The sequence below is a fragment of the Leptopilina heterotoma genome, unplaced genomic scaffold, assembly GCF_015476425.1.
Source record: "Leptopilina heterotoma isolate Lh14 unplaced genomic scaffold, ASM1547642v1 Lhet_23, whole genome shotgun sequence".
Classification (NCBI taxonomy): domain Eukaryota; kingdom Metazoa; phylum Arthropoda; class Insecta; order Hymenoptera; family Figitidae; genus Leptopilina; species Leptopilina heterotoma.
In genome coordinates, this window is record NW_025110948.1 from 962,770 (window position 1) to 980,950 (window position 18,181).

General features: G+C 22.9%; 2 protein-coding genes across 2 annotated transcripts; one reads left to right on the forward strand and one right to left on the reverse strand.

The window, feature by feature from the left end:
- Positions 1–1,318: 1,318 nt before the first annotated feature.
- Positions 1,319–12,960, reverse strand: LOC122502454 (importin-11). The gene is made up of 17 exons (XM_043612510.1): positions 12,567–12,960; positions 11,943–12,100; positions 9,913–10,013; positions 9,575–9,688; positions 8,883–9,289; positions 8,484–8,747; positions 8,060–8,215; positions 7,915–7,955; positions 6,610–6,904; positions 6,189–6,409; positions 5,801–5,965; positions 5,460–5,652; positions 4,089–4,326; positions 3,883–3,979; positions 3,213–3,472; positions 2,972–3,113; positions 1,319–1,624 (listed from the first exon to the last, which is right to left on the reverse strand). Exons 2-17 carry the CDS (start codon positions 12,063–12,065, stop codon positions 1,514–1,516), a joined length of 2,928 nt encoding a protein of 975 aa, XP_043468445.1. The 5' UTR covers positions 12,066–12,100; positions 12,567–12,960; the 3' UTR covers positions 1,319–1,513.
- Positions 12,961–13,593: 633 nt separating this feature from the next.
- Positions 13,594–17,222, forward strand: LOC122502455 (40S ribosomal protein S6). Its single transcript, XM_043612512.1, has 5 exons — positions 13,594–13,696; positions 14,131–14,335; positions 16,045–16,190; positions 16,582–16,782; positions 16,980–17,222. The coding sequence occupies exons 1-5, from the start codon at positions 13,691–13,693 to the stop codon at positions 17,175–17,177; spliced, it is 756 nt and encodes a 251-aa protein (XP_043468447.1). The 5' UTR covers positions 13,594–13,690; the 3' UTR covers positions 17,178–17,222.
- Positions 17,223–18,181: the final 959 nt, after the last annotated feature.

Below are 18,181 nucleotides of genomic sequence, written 5' to 3' on the forward strand. Positions count from 1 at the left end.
ATGAAACCTGTTTCATAGAATTTTATTTGACCTAATTTTTAAAAAAAACTGGTTCATAGAATTTTATTTGACCTAATTTTTATGAAACCTGGTTAATATAATTTTATTTGACTTAATTTTTATTAGACCTGATTCATAGAATTTTATTTGACCTAATTTTTATGAAACCTGGTTCATAGAATCATATTTGACTTAATTTTTATTAGACCTGATTAATAGAATTTTATTGGACCTAATTTTTATTAAATATAATTCATAGCCTCTTATTTAACTTAATTTTTATTAAACTTGATTCACAGAATTTCATTTGACCTAATTTTTATTAAATCTAATTCATAAAATTTAATTTGACCTAATTTTTATGAAACCTGTTTCACAGAATTTTATTTGACCTAATTTTTAGAAAAACTGGTTCATAGAATTTTATTTGACCTAATTTTTATGAAACCTGGTTCATATAATTTTATTTGACTTAATTTTTATTAGACCTGATTCATAGAATTTTATTTGACCTAATTTTTATGAAACCTGGTTTATAGAATTATATTTGACTTAATTTTTATTAGACCTGATTCATAGAATTTTATTTGACCTAATTTTTAGGAAACCTGATTCATAAAATTTAAATTGACCTAATTTTTATTACACTTGGTTTAGAGAACTTAATTTGACCTAATTTTTATGAAACCTGTTTCGAAGAAATTTATTAAACCTAATTTTTATCAAACCTGATACATAGAATTTTATTAGATCTAATTTTTATTAAATATATTTTATAGACTCCTATTTGACCTAATCTTTATTAAACCTCATTCATAGAATTTTATTAGACCTAATTTTTATTAAATCTAATTCAAAAAATTTAATTTAACCTAATTTTTATTAAATCTATTTCATGGACTTTTATTTGACCTAATCTTTATTCATAGAATTTTATTAGACCTAATTTTTATTAAACCTAATACAGAATTTTCTTAGACCTAATTTTTAATAACTCTTACTTATAAACTTTTATTAGGCCTAATTCATAAACATTTTGTTTGAACTAACCTTATTAATTCTTTCTTCCTAGACTTAAAAAATGCATTTTTCCCTAAGGTTAAAAAAGGAATTTTTTCTATTTTTTTTAAATACTATTTAAGATAATTTATCTAGATCTGGATCTAGGTGTATTATCTTAGATGTTATTGTATATTTCCTATGGTTTATAATTAACCAGAAAGTATCAAAATTGTTTATTTTTGATTTGGAAATTGAATGGAAATAGAAATTCGCACATAAAATATTAAATTTGATAAAAAAACTATATAAAACGTTATAAAACTTTGAATTCATCTTTTATTATGAACATTATCGGTACAATTAAACAAGAAGTATAATACAGTAAAATAGGACCGTTTTACAATGGAGTACGTAAAGCTTTTTACATAATTATGGAGTGATTTGTTTGAATAATATTTACCATTTTCTTTTTCTTTTTTTCGTTTTTTTTTTTTGCCACATGCGGTATAGTTTACGTTGCCAGAGATATGTACTCCTTTAGTTGTTTATTTATATCCGTACTAACCGAGTGCATCATTTGATCAAATTGATTAACTCCTACAATTCTTCTCAAGGAATTTAGCTAAAATTAAAAAAGTGTATGTTTTAAATAAATCCAGTGTTATAGTAATGAAATTTTTGTTTTTAATTACTGGAAAAATAATAAATTATTAGCTTCAATATAATTAAAATTATTATTATATATGTGACGCGCTCTTAAAAATTACAGTCAAAAATTATTTTAAATTTGCATTTTTATACAATTTTTGGCAAAATATCAATTATTTTCAAAAATTTTCCTCCATTAAATGATTTTTAATATTTATTATTTTAATAAAATTTTCTAAAAGAATTCAATTCTTTAAACAAAAATTTAATAAAATTCTACGCAATCATTTAATTATTTTCATAAAATAATAAAAATTTCACAGGAATTCAATTATTTACATATTTTTTTTTTTATAAATTTCTTCGCAAGAATTCAATTATTTTCAAATGTAATAAATTTTCTTGAAAAAATTCAATTACGTTCAAAAATTTTTAAAAATTCTCGTCAGAATTTCAATTATTTTTAGAAACATTAGAATTCTTCTCCGAAATTCAATTATTTTCAAAAATTTTAATAAAATTCTTGTTAAAATTTCAATTATGTAAAAAAATTTCCCCAATTCAATAATTTTTAATATGTACTATTTTAATAAAATTTTCCAAAAGAATTCAATTATTTAAAAAAAATTTAATAAAATTCTACGCAAACCATTTAATTATTTTCGTAAAATAATAAAAATTTCACAGGTATTCAATTATTTACAAATTTTTTATAAATTTCTTTTCAATAATTCAATTATTTTAATAAATAATAAAATTTTTACAAACATTCAATTATTTTCGTAAATACTACAATTCTTTTTAGAAACTCAATTATTTTCATAAATAATAAAACGCATCGCAGAATTTCAATTATTTTTAATACAATTTTAATTAAATTTCTCGAAAAATGTAATTATTTTTAAAAATTTTATTTAAATTCATCCAAAGAATTTAATTATTTAAAAATTTGTTGATAAAATTCTTTATGAGAATTGAATTTTAAGGAACATTCAATTATTCAATAAATTGTATTTTTTGTATTTAAATAATTGAATTCTAGTAGAATTTTTTAATAAAAATTGATTTTATAAATGATTTTTAGTTAGAATTTTAGATAATAATTGAATATTAAAAGCAATTTTCATAAAAAAAAATTAACAATTCTAGAAAATAATAATTTAATTGAAATGATGAAAATAATTTTGAAGAATTTTAATTATTATAAAACATGAAGAATAGTATTTAGTATTTAGAAGTATTTAGAATTTAGTATTTAGAATAGTATTTAGAATAGTATTTTTCTTTTTAAATAAATTTAAATTAATTTAAATAAATTTACCTGCGTTTGAAGAAAATTCTTCAATGATACTTTGTGCATAACGTCATTTGATTCGATTTCTTTTTTTCGCTTTGCATGTTCAGTTTCATATTCTGCTTCTTCATATTGCGATGGTGTACGATCGTCATCAGAAATTAATGAACTTGAAAAAGTAAGACAACAAAAATTTTAATTAATATAAAATATGAATTAATAAAAAAAAAGACAGTTAAGAAAAAAACATTTCTTTTAGAATACTCACTCTACTGGAGAATTCATGTCGTCCATTTTTGAAATGTCATTTAACGTATAAACAATATTTGTCAACATTTGCGGAAAATATTGCAGAACGCTGGGAGGACTGCTTGCATCAAGAAACGAGCAAAGTACAATAGCCAATAATTTCTCCTGATCACGTTGATGTACAAGACTCATTTTATTTATCCAAACTTTTATTATTTGCCCAAGAACTTTTTCTTCATTCACATCGCCTCCAATTTGTCTCGATAATTCCCTTATCACCTGAATTATTGTTTTTTACCACAATATTGAAATTGAAAATTGGAAAAAAATTCCATACATCAATATTTGTAGTACAAAATTATTTAAGTTTGTTTTTAACTAAGTAATTAATTTTTTTCATCTTAAAAATTAGTCTCTGAATTTAGCGTCGACGCTAAAAAATTTCTTTTTACGAAATCGAAAAATGTAACGTTTCGAAATTTTTCCATAAAAAAAGTGTCTTGTTTTTTAATTTCTAAATTGAATGAAAGAAGCGAAATTAGTGACAATTTTATCTCTGAAAACGGAAAATAATTTTTGACGCTGAGCTTTGACGCTAACTTCGGGGACATTAAATAAAAAATTCTAAATAATTTTTTTTTTTGAAGAATATTAAAAAATGGAAATTAATATATTAAAATTTGACATACTTCAACGAACATGTCACGTGAATTGAGAAAAATTCGAGCCATTATGGAAAGATACATGCTCATTACTTGAGGATATTCTTCGCCCTTGTAAACGCCTCTGCAAACAAATAAAAAATTATTATTTTTTGTTCTTTCGAAGATAATAAAGAAAATAAATAAATAAATAATAAAGACAAAAAGCGAAATAATTTTTTAATAATACTCACTCGAATATTCGTGGAAGTAGAGGTTTGATTGCGTGCGTCGCTTGTTGTGGCGATGCTTTGAGACATGCTTCGAGGAGTCGCATAATTGCTAAAGTTCCCTCTGATCTCAAATCTCCAAGAATTGATCTTAACGTCTCCATTATCACTGGACCGTTTTCTCTCAAAAATTCTTGAGGACTTAGAAATACATATCCTTGTATTATATACAAACACGAAATCAAATATTCTGATGACATTTCTGAAAGTCAGGTTTTACTTGATGAGAATTTAATTAAACGAATATTTAATTATTCAATTCGTAGTTAAATTTATTATTATAATTAATATTATTATTATTATTTTTTATTATTATTTTCGAAAAATAAATTTAAAGCTACAAAAAAAAATAAAAATTTGAAAATTCAAATTATTATTAATAACAATATTTATAAAATTTAAGACACTATTAATAGATATAGGGATTAACACTTTAATCAGAATAGAGAAGACAATGGAAATTTTTAAATTACAATTTTGCGCTTTTAACAAAGAAATATTTTCTATTTATCGAAAAATTTTTAAATATTTAAAAATATCACCTACCTTTACTTTTTTTTTAAATATTTAAAAATACTTAATAAAATATAAACATTTTTAATTATTCACAATTTTGAAAAACTGTAAAATTCAAAATTAGGAATAATTTTAGTTTTACTTTCCATTCGATTGGAAGCAAATTATTCACAGTTTCATTAAAAAATATTTTCTAATATTTTCTAATATTTTATTATTTAAAAAAACCGATAAAAATTAGCAAATTTAAAAACAATTTATCAGCTTTCTATAATTTAGTATAATAATTTTATATATTATTCAACGAAATTTTTGAAAAAAATAAACGAATTGTCCGAATACAACTCAAGTTCTTATTTTTCCTCTGATAAAAAATGGTTAAATAATCATTTTTTTAAAATGAAGAACGATTTTCCAAAGTTAAAATTTTAGTGAAAAAGAAATCGTACCAAAATTTTTTGTTCCAAAAAATAATTTTCCAAATTTGTCATTTTTTCTTTAGTTTCAAAAACGAATTTTCAAAGAAACTTTCTCGATATTTGTAAAAAGGGTTTTTTTGGGGAAAAGTTTTAAAAATATGATAATAAGAAAAAAGTAATTTTTTTTTTTAAATTATATACAAAAAAAGGGCAAACAGAGAATAATTTACCGAAGTATTTAAATTATTTTAGTCTTTTAAGTTTGACTAATTTTTTTCTTATAAATACTTTTAGATATTTTTAATAAATAATCAATGAAATGGGGAAGAAAAATTCAAGAATAAAATTTAACGAAAACAGCAAGAAAATATTAGAGAGAATGAGAAAAAATTTAACGAACCTAGAAGTGAAGGCATATTTTGAAAGAGACCCAAAATATTGGACGTTAAATTTGGCGCATTTTCAACAAGAGCCAACCAAAGTTCGAGTCCATCTTGTAATAAATATACATGTCCTTCTTGATTCACATCACAACTTAGAGCAATTGCCCCAACGACAAAAGGTTCCAGAACATTACTTTCCGCTCCCATTGCCTGTAAAATTAGAAAGAAAACAATTTTTAAATTTATTTAAATTTAAATTTAAACGTTATTAAAATTCTACTTTATTTAATTCTAATTCGAATTCTAATTCGAATTAGAATTCAAATTCTATTAGATAAATTTTTTTAATAATAAAAACCTTTTCTAAATGAACAAGAGTGGAGACAATGGCACAACGCAACATATTGTGATCCTCTGATTGTTGCCAAAGTTCAGGAAGATATCCGCTCAACGCAGAAATATGCGGCTTTATTCCACTTCCCACCCTTTCGATCATAAAAGACAGAACGTAAAGCACACGCATCTGGAAAAAAATTAATTTTAATTATTACTAAATTATTCTTTATTTGTATTTTTAAAATTATTTTGTTTACTATTTTTATTGGGTTAGAAAATGAGAGAAAATGAAACGTTACATTTTCTCTTTTTCTTTTAACTTTTGGCAATCGGCAATATTTTTTATAAATACAGTCGAACCTGTCGAAATTATAATAAAATATAATTAAAAGTTTCAGTATAATTTCTACCTTTGTGTCGCATTCGTTAACTTCCTTGAGAAGAGCGAATAATAACGAAAATGCCGGTTCCAAAAATGGCGAAAAATCCTCTGTATTAAATTGAAAATCATCGATTGCAAGTTTTAAGGCGTCATTCGCAGCTAATCGAACACCTAAATCCTCATCAGGACTCAAGGCTTCCACCATTAATCCATAAAGTTCGGGTCTTAATTCAACACTCAATTTTATACCTTAAAAAAATAAACAAAATTTGAAGAAAAAAATCGAAGAAAATTTAAAAAAAAAAGAAAAACAAAATTTTTGATGAGAATATAATAAAATAAAGAATTTAACTAACAAAAAATTACGAAATTGGTAATTTTGGAAAAAGATGAAAATTTGAAATTGTTAATTTAATTGAGTGAAAAAAATAAAATTTCTAATGACTTACATGTCCATCGACCAATAAGCCAACAGACTCGCCTTCTTATTATTCTGTAATGATTGCTCTTTATTTTGAGCTCTTCCTTGAGCGTTGTCGAGAACCATTGATCGAAATTGACTTCATCATATAAATCGAATGCTGCAAGGCCAACGGCATTGTAAACCGCGTCTTTCATTAAAATTGCATGGAAATCATTTGGATCCACAAGTTGATGATGTCTTTGCATTAAATCAACCAAAACTGCGGAGAGAACCTCCGTGAATTGATTGAAAATTGTCATGAACAGCGATTCCGTACAGGGCTTGAGGAAAAAAAAAACGAAAAAGTTAGAAATTTTATTAAAAAAAGAAAATAACAGGGCTTGAACTAGGTCCGTAAATTTCCATCAAGTAATAAAAAACTCTTCTCAGAAATTCAATTACGTTCAAAAATTTTAAAAAATTCTCGTCAAAATTTCAATTATTATAATTATTTAAAAAAAAAATTTTTAATTCTACGCAAACATTTAATTATTTTCATAAAATAAAAAAAAATTTCACAGGAATTCAATTATTTACAAATTTTTAATAAATTTTTTCGCAATAATTGTTATTTTCATAAATAATGAAATTTTTAGAGATTCAATTATTAAAAAAAAAATGTAACAAAATTCGTGGCAAAAATTCAATTATATTCATTAATAATAAATCGATTATTCGGAAATTAATTTTTAAATCAATTTTTATCAGAAAATTCTACGAGATTTCAATTATTTAAATACGAAAATAAACAAGTTACTTAAAATTTAATTGTCATAAAGAATTTTATCAAACATTTTTAATTAATTGAATTCTTGTGACGAATTCGTTTAAAATTGTATTAAAAATAATTAAAATTCTGAGATGCGTTCTATTATTTATGAAAATAATTTGTTATTTATGTGAGTAATTAAAACCGTTTAAACAATTTTGTTATTTATGAAAATAATTGAATTTTGCAAAGAATTTTATTAAAATTCCTGAAAATAATTGAATTTTGCCAAGAGTTTTATTGAAATTTTTGAAAATAATTCAATTTCGGATAAGAATTTTATTATTTATAAAGATAATTGAAATTTTGAAGAGAATTTAAAAAAAATTTTAACATAAATGAATTTTTGCGAAGAATTTTATTATATTTGAAAATAATTGATAAGAATTAATAATTTTATTAAAAACTTATTAAAAATTTGTAAATAATTGAAATTCTGGAAAATTTTTATTATGAATTGAAATTTTAAAGAACTTAAATTTTTGTTGAAGAATTTTAATAATTTATTTTCTAAAAATTTACCCTTAAACTGTATTTCCAAGACTCGCCTCCATCGTCTAAGACTGAAAAAAATAAATTTATATTATAATTGAAATTAAATTAAATTTTATTAAAATTATTTAAAACTTTTATTTTAAAAATAGATTTAAGTAAAATTTGAAATTACCAAAATTTTCAGGATCAGAGTCCCAAAGTTCGAGATCCGCCGGTGTCAATAGAAAATAATGTGTCACTAGTCTTTTGCAAATTTCGTTTAACGTTTCAGGGGTAAAAAATTCTTGTTTCAATTGATATGCTCGTAGCATTAGTGGATTTTTCGTGTCTGTTGAAATGAAGCAAAAGAAATTTGCATTACGTTTGTTGAAATAGAAACAAAAAACGAATGAATGAAAGAAATTTAGAAAGAAGTACAATAAATTACTAAAACAATTATTATGATAATTATGTAAATTAGAATTATTTTTAGAAAATAAACAATTATTATGATAATTATATAAATTAGCATTATTCTTAGAAAATAAACAATTGTTATGATAATTATATAAATTAGAATTATTTTTAGAAAATTTAATATAGAAAAAAAATTATACCGTCAAATGATTTTCCTATTCTGTAATCCTTAGCAAGTAAAATAGACTTCATTAAATTTAAAGATTGAATAATAAATCTCTCAAAGGCGAGACTCTGTCCGGCTTCAGTGAAACAATAAAATACGGAAAATTCCAAAGACGTGGGAATTAATTCAACATAGCAAAATGGATGCATATCCAAAACTTCTAATAGAATTTTGGTGACTTGGATTATAAATTTATCGCACACGATCATTTGTATGCCTCTCGATTGAAGTGTTTTTCCTGAAAATAAAAGGAAAATAGATTAAATTACAAACTTGTTAAATGAAATTAAATTCAAACAAAATTTATTGAAATTAATTAATTTGAATTAATAATAAATTAATAAATTGGAAAAGTAAAATTAAATACACGTACTGCATTCAAGACTAATTTTAGCCTTTTCGAAAATAACTTTGAGAAACAGCATTGCGTCCTGTGACTCGGAGGGCTTTGGAAATCCATTGACAACTAATTTTTTCAATATCCTTAATAACAATAAAGCCTTTTCCAATGTCTCTTGAATTTGATTGATGTCACCTCCGTTCGTCACTAGCATATGAAACGATTCCGTGTACGTATTCCATAAATTCAAAATATAATTGAACACATTTGTGGTTAATTCACGAAAGAGAATGCGATCGAACATTAATCGTTTCGAGGCCAATGTTTTAACAACTTGATGGAGAGTTAAAAGTGATCTGTGTTGTGCCAGTGGATCCTGTCCACGTATCACTTCCAATAATGTTGGCACCAATGAATTCCACACTTTTGGACAATCAAATCTGTAAAATATTTTTTTTTTCAATCTTATTCGGTATTTTTTAATAATTCTCTACTTTTTGTTTTCTATTTTTTATTTTCTACTTTTCTACTTTTAAATATCTATTTCCCTCCTTTAAAATTTCTACTTTCCTACTTTTAAATATCTTCTTAACTTTTTTAAATTTATGTTTAATTCATTAATTTTATGTTATTAATGAAATTTAATAAATTTAATGCATTTAAGAAAAAACCGAAAAAACTGAAAAAACGGTTAAAATAGAAAAAAAGACCACATTTTTTTTTACCTTGCAATTTTTGCGATCAGCACTGAAATTTGTATAGCGAGTTGATTAACAGGTTCGTCAAACCTTGAAATTAAACCACCTCGTAGAAATTCCTTTTCATCCTCGGCAATTTCGCTGTTAAATTAAATTAATTAAATAACTTACTATCTAACTAAAAAGATTTAAAAATAAAAAAAAAACATTTGCAAAAAGCATTTTTTTGTATTTTATATAGAAAATTCAATAAAATTTGCTTTTAAAATTATTAAATAGATTAACAACTTTTGAAATAAGATTTATATAAACTATTTACAGAATATATTTATAATTTGTGAAAGGAAGAAATAAATTCTAATTACCCGGGAGCACCTTTGCGCCAATAACGGTCGACACCATTTTTAAAATATAAAACAGCCAGCCATCTGATATTCACATGGAGACTGTGATTTGAAAATACATTCTGAAAAAATTCCCCCAATAAAATATATTAAAACAAATTTCATATAGATAACAAAATTTCTTTTTATTATTTCATAATTTTTCGAAATTATGATGACAATTTACGAAATTTCCCTGACAATTTACTGACATTAAAATTATTTTCCCTGACAAAATTATTTTTACAGAAAAATAGAAAAGTTTACGGAAAATAAGTAAAATCTAATAATTACAACTTTAACCTTTTCTGAATTCATTATTTTCCACAATTTTTAACTAAACTTCATCTCTACGTCAATTATTTTAAATAATTTTCCGATAGTTTTTTTCGAATTTCATTATTTAAAAACAAAAATTCAATTTTTTTAAATAATTAAATTTTTTATAAATAAAAATAAAAATAATCAAACTTTTGAAGAATTTTAATTAAAAATAGTAGTTTCTAAAAATATTTTAATGTAATTTTTCGAAAATAATTGAATTTCTCAAAAGAATTTTTGTATAATTTAAAAAAACTAATTAATTTTTAGATGAATTTTAATGAAATTATTTGAACATGATTTTTTTCTCCAAAATGTTAAAAATAATTCTAAATTGTTATTTTTTGTATGTATTTGAATTTTCAGAAATATTTTAATTGAAAATACTGAAAATATTGAATTTTAAGAAATTAGAAGCTAATTTTCATATTAATATTTTCATTTTTACATTTACATTTAAAGATTTTCCATTAAAATTTTTGATACTTAATTCAATTAATTTTAAATTAAAACTCTTTAAAAGTTGATTTTCAAAAATTTTAACAAAATATTTGAAAAAACTTCATTCTTTTCAATTAAATTTTACAAAACTTCAACTATTCAAAATGATTTTTATTATAGATATATATTTGAAAAATTTAATTATCTTAAAAAATGATTCAATAAATAATTTTTGAAAGATTTGTTTAGTTTAATTTCGTATTTCCCTGATTTCCAGACAGAATTTGAACTTTTTCCCTGATCCCTATGAAATGAAATTCAATAGGAAATGAATTATCAAAAAAAGAATAATAATTTATGAAAACAAAAATTTTAAGGATGTCTATCTATTTTTAAAAATAAAATTAATTATCGTAGCAGAATTTCTTAGATTATTTTGAAAATACTTAAAAAATCTTGAAAAATTCAATAAATTTTAATAGAATTTTAGGAAATAGAATTTTATCTAATATATAACAATATAAAATAAAAATTCTTAGAAAATTCAATTATCTTTTAAAAATATAGAATTTGAATATTTTATAAACTCTAGTTTTTCAGAATTTTAAATAAATTTTTTCGAAATTTCAACTTTTTAAAAAGATTTTAATTTAAATCAAATTTATATTATATATTATACCATATTAAAAATTTGAAGATCTTTCTTTTGACTATGTTTCATAAATTTCTTCTAAAACCTATGAGGAAACCAGTTTTTTAGTACTGACAAAAATATCTTATTAAAAATAATCTACTTAATTAAAAATGACTAAATTAATGTAATTTATTATATCTCAAGTATTAAATTAAAATTCATTGGAAATTCGATTTTTTAAAAAATCTGTAATGAAAGTGTTTGACAAACTTAATTATTTTCTATTCGATTTCATCAAATTTCAACTTAAAAAAATTGAATTTAAATTTCTCGAAAACCTAATTGTTTTTAGAAATTCAAATGTATTTGAAACACCTTCTCTTCTTTTTTTTCTCGCAATCATATTTTCTTATTAAGTTAAAAAAGTTATTTATTTATACCATAAATAATTTATTCCTTTTAATTTTTAATATTTTTAAATGTAGTTTTATGCTCTGAAGATGAGCTGATATACGAGCTTAAAAAGTTGACATAAAATAAAACAAAAAAGGTATTTTTTCACCAAAAAAAAAATTACCAATAAGTCATTTTATTTGAAATAAATAAATTAACTTACAAACAGAGCGGTGTAAAAACCTCTTTCTGTTTCCCATTGTCGTAAAGTTTGCACAGCTGGTTTGAAAACATTAGGATCTTGATTGCCAGCTCTTTCGAGCACATCAATCACAGCATCATCCATGTTCTCCTTCTAAAGAATTGTATTTTATTCCCTCTCTATAAGTAAATTGTGTACAATTATTTTAATGATTCAATAGACTATAAACCTTGACAAAAATAACTCCAAAATAGTGTTTTAATACTTTAGAGCCTTTAGAGTTTTTATACTAAAAATAAAAAATATAATAAATAATAATAAAATATAAAATAAATTCTTACGATACTAGCAAAATTTATTTTTCCAGAATATTCTAATCTTGTTCTAATAAAACGGATATTCGGGATTTTCCGAATACTCCTGGAATTATCTTCTAATTATTAAGAATTAGATACTCATGGATATTCCAGGAATATCAATTTATATCCCATTATCATAAAATTAAATACTTTGAAAAACAATATAGAATATTTATTACATTTTCTCTAAATATAAATTTTGAACGTAATTCGCATTATAGAGCGAACACGATTTCTAACCTCAAAATTGACAATTTGGAAATAATTGTGAATAAAATGACATTACCTTTTTTCAGGACAATATTGAAATTAAATATTCAGTGCACTCCATTTAATTTTCAATAATTATTTATGAAATTTGTTCATAATTGTAATTTCTAATAGGAATATTTTCATTAAAATGTCATTGCACCGCAGAAAGTGTCGGCATTTGTATCAAAAGCAATAAATTTACTTTCTCGCTATTTATTTGCAACTTCTTCTTCTTCTTTTTTTATATATTCTTATATAATTATTATTTATCCAAAGAATAACGTTAAACACAAATTAGGTCACTGAATGTTCATCATTCTCTCATATATAAATTATATATGATAAAAGATGAATTATTTTTCTCATCGATTTCAACGACTTGTCACACACACGATACCGTGTATATATAATTCGAAAATAGCTCATATATTGAATAAGGTCACGACCTTTTTTCGATTACAATTTAAATAAACAAAAATTTCATTTCTTTTTGAAAAAAAATTTTTTCTTCTCTATTTGAGAATTTTTATTTAATTTCTTTGATTTTTTTGAAATAAAAAATTGTATTTTTATTTTAGTAATAGAAAAAATTAAGGGAAAAAAAATGACATATGAATTAGAATTAAATAGAAAATTTTGTGTTTGAATAAATATTATAATTATGATGAATTGATAATTGGGGAAATTAATTGTTTTCTTAATTATTGACGATGGGATTAATTGAAATGATTGTTTACTCAGAATGTTTAAACATATTTTCCACTTTCTAATGAAAATGGAATGTCAATTTGATTCACTTTTTTAACTTCCGGACAGTTGTGCCAACGTGTTTTTTTGGAGAAAGGAAAGTGATTATTGTGATTGGTCGGTAGGTAAAATTATTTAATTTTATCTCTACTTGGAATAAATTGCTTTTTTCTTATAAAGTTTAGGAATTATTTGATAAAAAGTAATTGTTATTATTAGGAAGAATTTATATTATTTTAATAATTGTTTAGAGAAAAGTATTTTATAGAATTATTTCAAATAACGCGCGCTGTTTCCAATTTTATTGTTGGCAGGTTGGTACCCCAATTTCCGTTTTAGTGCACTCTGGTGATAAATTAAGGAAACTTTCTTTCTTTCATGATTCGTGGTAAGCGGTGATCGTTTGTCACGATGAAGGTAAGAATCGTGTTTTATTTACAAAATCGTTAATAATTGTTGATAAATAATTGATTTTTCGTAAACAAGAATCTCCAAAGAAAGTGTTTCTGTTAATATTAATTGTTTCACATTTAAATTACAATCGAAATAAAAGTTCTAAATCTCGTCTTGTCACCTGCCGCTTAGTGTCACTTTTCAATAATATTTTTCATTCCGTTTTGTTATATTTCGACAAATTGATAATATTTTTTTTTGCTGTGAATTGAACTTTTCGGAAATGAGAAAAAATATTCAAAATTGGTTTTTGGAAATTTAAAACTAAAAGTAAAAATTGTAACGTGGAGTGAACATAACCTCAAAAAATGGATGTTATTTAATATAAAGTGAAAATGTCAATTTGTTTATTAGATGCGTTTATAGTGGTAAATAAAAAATAATGTTATGTTTTTTAGTTGAACGTTTCATATCCGGCAACAGGATGCCAAAAATTATTCGAAATATCCGACGAGCACAAGCTCAGGATGTTTTACGAGAAGCGTATGGGTGCGGAAGTTGAGGCCGATTCTTTAGGTGATGAATGGAAGGGCTACGTTGTTCGTGTTGCTGGTGGAAATGACAAACAAGGTTTTCCCATGAAACAGGGTGTTTTAACAAATGGTGAGTCGATTTTTTAACAATATATTCAGGGATTGTTATTAAGAGGACTGGGAAAAATTAAATTTTTAGAATTCATAAGAAAACTCTGAATTTTGGAGTAATTTTTGTTTGACTCATAAACTATGAAATTATCACGAATTCTAATACAAAAGCTTCAATTTTTTCTGTTTTTGTCAATAATTTCTTTTTAAATAACTTAATTCTTGAAGAACTAAGTATCATAAAATTATTACTTGTAAATTATTTAATTATTTACAATTTTTATAAATAGATGAACATCAAAAGGTTTTAATTTGAAATTTCAGCAAATTTTCAATTAATTTAATAAAAATTTTTAAAGAGCTCCGATTTTTGAAAAATTTTAATCATTCAAATTCTTCTGCAATTTCTTCGCAATAATTCAATTATTTTCATAAATAATAACATTTTTTTACAGAGATTCAATTATTTTCATGAATAATAAAACTTATCGTAGAATTTTTTATAATATATTAATTAATTATTAAAAATCATTGATTTATAGAAGAACTTTATTTAAAAACATTAAAATAATTAAATTTTTTATAAATTTCTACGTAATAATTCAATTATTTTCATGAATAATAAAATTTTTACAGAGATATGAATATATTCTTAATAATTTTATTAAAATTTGTCAAGAGAATTCAATTATTTAAAAATTTGTTGATAAAATTCTTTGAGAATTGAATTTTAATAAACATTCAATTATTTACTTTTGTATTTAAATAATTGAATTCTCGAAGAATTTTCTAATAAAAATTGAATTAAGAATGAATTTCATTTAAAATTTTAGATAGTAATTGAATATTAAATGCATTATAACGTGAATTTTTAGAAATAATTGAATTTTGAAAAGGTTTCAATTTAAAATCTTTGAAAATTTGAATTTTTCATACTTTTAACTAACAATTTTGAAGAATTAATTTTTTTTTTAAAGTTGAATTGAATTTTTTTTTTTTTAAATATTTCAAATCTTTATTTTCAAAATAAATAATTAAAGAATTTCTGAATAATAGAATTTTCTAAGTTGAATTGTAAACAAATGGATTTGAAAATTCTCAAGGAACTTTTGCAAAAATTGTTAAAAATAATTGATAATTGATTTCTTTTGAAGAATTTTAATAAAAATTTACATTTTTCGAAGAATTTACTTAAAATGGAATTAAAAAATAATTGAAATCCTATGAAAAATTTTATTATTTATGAAAATAATTGAATTCTTACACAACGAATTTTATTACATTTTTTTAAATAATTGAATTCATGTAAAAAATTGTATTACTAGTAAAAATAATTGAATTCTTGCGCAGAATTTTATTAAAATTTTTGTAAATAATTAAATTTTTTCTGAAAAATGTTATGGAAATTTTAATTATTATAAAACATGAAGATAGCAATCACTCTATATGAATTATTCAATCACTCTATAATCATTCTATATGAATCGATATCTTCATGTTTTATAATAATATTCTTATTAGTTGTTGAATTTAAAAAATGTTTGAATTTGAAATTTTTTGAAACTCTTAAAAATTATGGTAAATTATAAAAATTGATTTACGGTTTACTACAAAAAGTTTGACTATTTTTATGTTAGATATTTATTTTCTTAGAAAAATAAGACTTTAGTTTTAATATTTAAGTTAAAAGTTTCTTTGAGGAATATTAATGTTTCTTTCTTTTCAAAGGTCGTGTACGTCTCTTGTTGTCAAAGGGACATTCTTGCTACAGACCTCGTCGCGATGGAGAACGGAAACGTAAATCCGTTCGTGGATGCATTGTGGATGCCAATCTTTCGGTTTTGGCACTTGTCATCGTGAAGAAGGGAGAGCAGGTAATAAACAAAGTCTATGAAATTTAATGGACTTTTAATTGTTTTTCAAATATTTTTAAAACATTTTTTAATCAATTTTCCATCAATTTTTTGTCTACTTTTAAGTACAGTTTTTCAGTTAAATTATTTTTTAGTCCATGCTATTACAAATTTCAGAGAAATTATTTCTTTGAAAAAGTAAAATCGCATGGAAGAGAAATTCGTTTTTTTGATTTGGGAACTTGTGTCTTGTAAAATATGCGCTTTTTCTCAGTGTACGAACGAAACATGTTTTTTTTTTTTTGATTAAATGAAAAATCTAATATATGAAATTAATAAAAAGCAAAAAAAAAGATAAGAAATTATATTTATAGATAAAGAATTCAAGTATTTTTCTTTTCTCTTTTTAAAGGAAATTCCTGGATTGACTGATAATAATATCCCACGTCGCTTGGGACCAAAAAGAGCGAGTAAAATTCGCAAGCTCTTCAATTTGACGAAACTCGACGACGTTCGTCGCTTTGTCGTTAAACGTCCAATTCAAAAGGAAGGCAAAAAGGAACGCTTCAAGGCACCCAAGATTCAACGATTGGTCACACCACAAACTTTACAGGTGCGAATTTCTTTTGTTTATTGAAAAAATTAACATTTGAAACTTAAAATTAAAGGTTTCCAGTACTGTAAAATAAAAATTTTCAGTCCTGAGTTTTTTATTAGAGCTTTATGTAAAAGTCGATGCGATTTTTATAAAATTTAGCAGAAGAGGAAGATTTTTTTAATTGTATAATAAAATATTTTAAATATTTACAGAGGAAGAGACATAGGGTGGCTTTGAAGAAGAGGCGTTGTTTGTCACGTAAGGAACAAGCGGCAGAATACGCAAAACTTTTGGCTCAAAGACAAAAGGAAGCGAAAGCCAGGCGACAAGAGGAACTCAAGAGAAGGCGCAGTGCTTCAATGCGCGATTCTAAATCTTCAAGTCAATCGGCACCACCCGCGAAAAAGTGAACCATTTCTCTTGTAAAATTCAAATAAAATCGGTTTGATTATTAATTTTCATTTTTCTTATTCATCATTATTATTATAACGCATAGTTTTAATCTAGAAATTATTTTTCTTTTCTATTATACAATAAGTTGAACTAAAAATCAAAATTTAAAAATATGTCCTTTTTAGTAAATTTGCAAGTCCGTAAAAGTCAGTTTTTTAAAAAAAAGGTCCGTAAAGTTCGTAATTTTATAGAAAAAGGACGAAAAGTTTATAAATTGTACGATAAAATTTAAAGGATTTTAAAGAAATTACAAATGATTGCAAAAGTTAAATTATTTTCAAAAGTAATAAAATTCTTCGCAGAAATTCAATTATTTTCAAAAATTTTAATACAATTCTTGGCAAAATTTCAATTATTTTCAAAAATTTTCCTCCATTAAATGATTTTCAATATTTATTATTTTAATAAAATTTTCAAAAAGAATTCAATTATTTTTTTTAAAATTTGATAAAATTCTTCGCAAACATTTAATTATTTTCATAAAATAATAAAAATTTCACAGGAATTCAATTATTTACAAATTTTATATAAATTTCTTTTCAATAGTTCAATTATTTTCATAAGTAATAAAATTTTTACAAAGATTCAATTATTTTAGTAAATACTATGTGACGCGATCTGAAGAAAGGGACCTTAGAAGCAAAAAATTATAGGTTATGTTTGCAATTTTTTAAATGAAAATACAAAAAAAGGATCAACTGTCAATATAAATCATTAAAGTTTAAGTCTTCATTAAAACTAAAATATTTAATAAACACTGATTTTAATTCGAAATAAGTAAAAAGAAACTTTCAAACAAGAAAAAAGTAACTCTAACCCAACCTTAAAATGATTTGCTTCTAAGGTCCCTTTCTTCAGATCGCGTCACCTATAATTCTTTTTAGGAACTCAATTATTTTCATAAATAATAAAACTCATCGCAGAATTTCAATTATTTTTAATACAATTTTATTTCGAATTT

Bases quoted from the DNA above. Each gene is read 5' to 3' on its own strand.
- LOC122502455 (XM_043612512.1), top strand. The intron at 14,336-16,044 runs GTGAGTCGATTT...TTCTTTTCAAAG, and splicing joins ACAGGGTGTTTTAACAAATG to GTCGTGTACGTCTCTTGTTG. The intron at 16,783-16,979 runs GTGCGAATTTCT...AAATATTTACAG, and splicing joins TCACACCACAAACTTTACAG to AGGAAGAGACATAGGGTGGC.
- LOC122502454 (XM_043612510.1), bottom strand. From the start codon at position 12,065: ATGGATGATGCTGTGATTGATGTGCTCGAAAGAGCTGGCAATCAAGAT. The intron at 8,748-8,882 runs GTACGTGTATTT...TTTTATTTTCAG, and splicing joins TAAAATTAGTCTTGAATGCA to GAAAAACACTTCAATCGAGA. The intron at 5,653-5,800 runs GTTTTTATTATT...CTAATTTTACAG, and splicing joins CTCTTGTTCATTTAGAAAAG to GCAATGGGAGCGGAAAGTAA.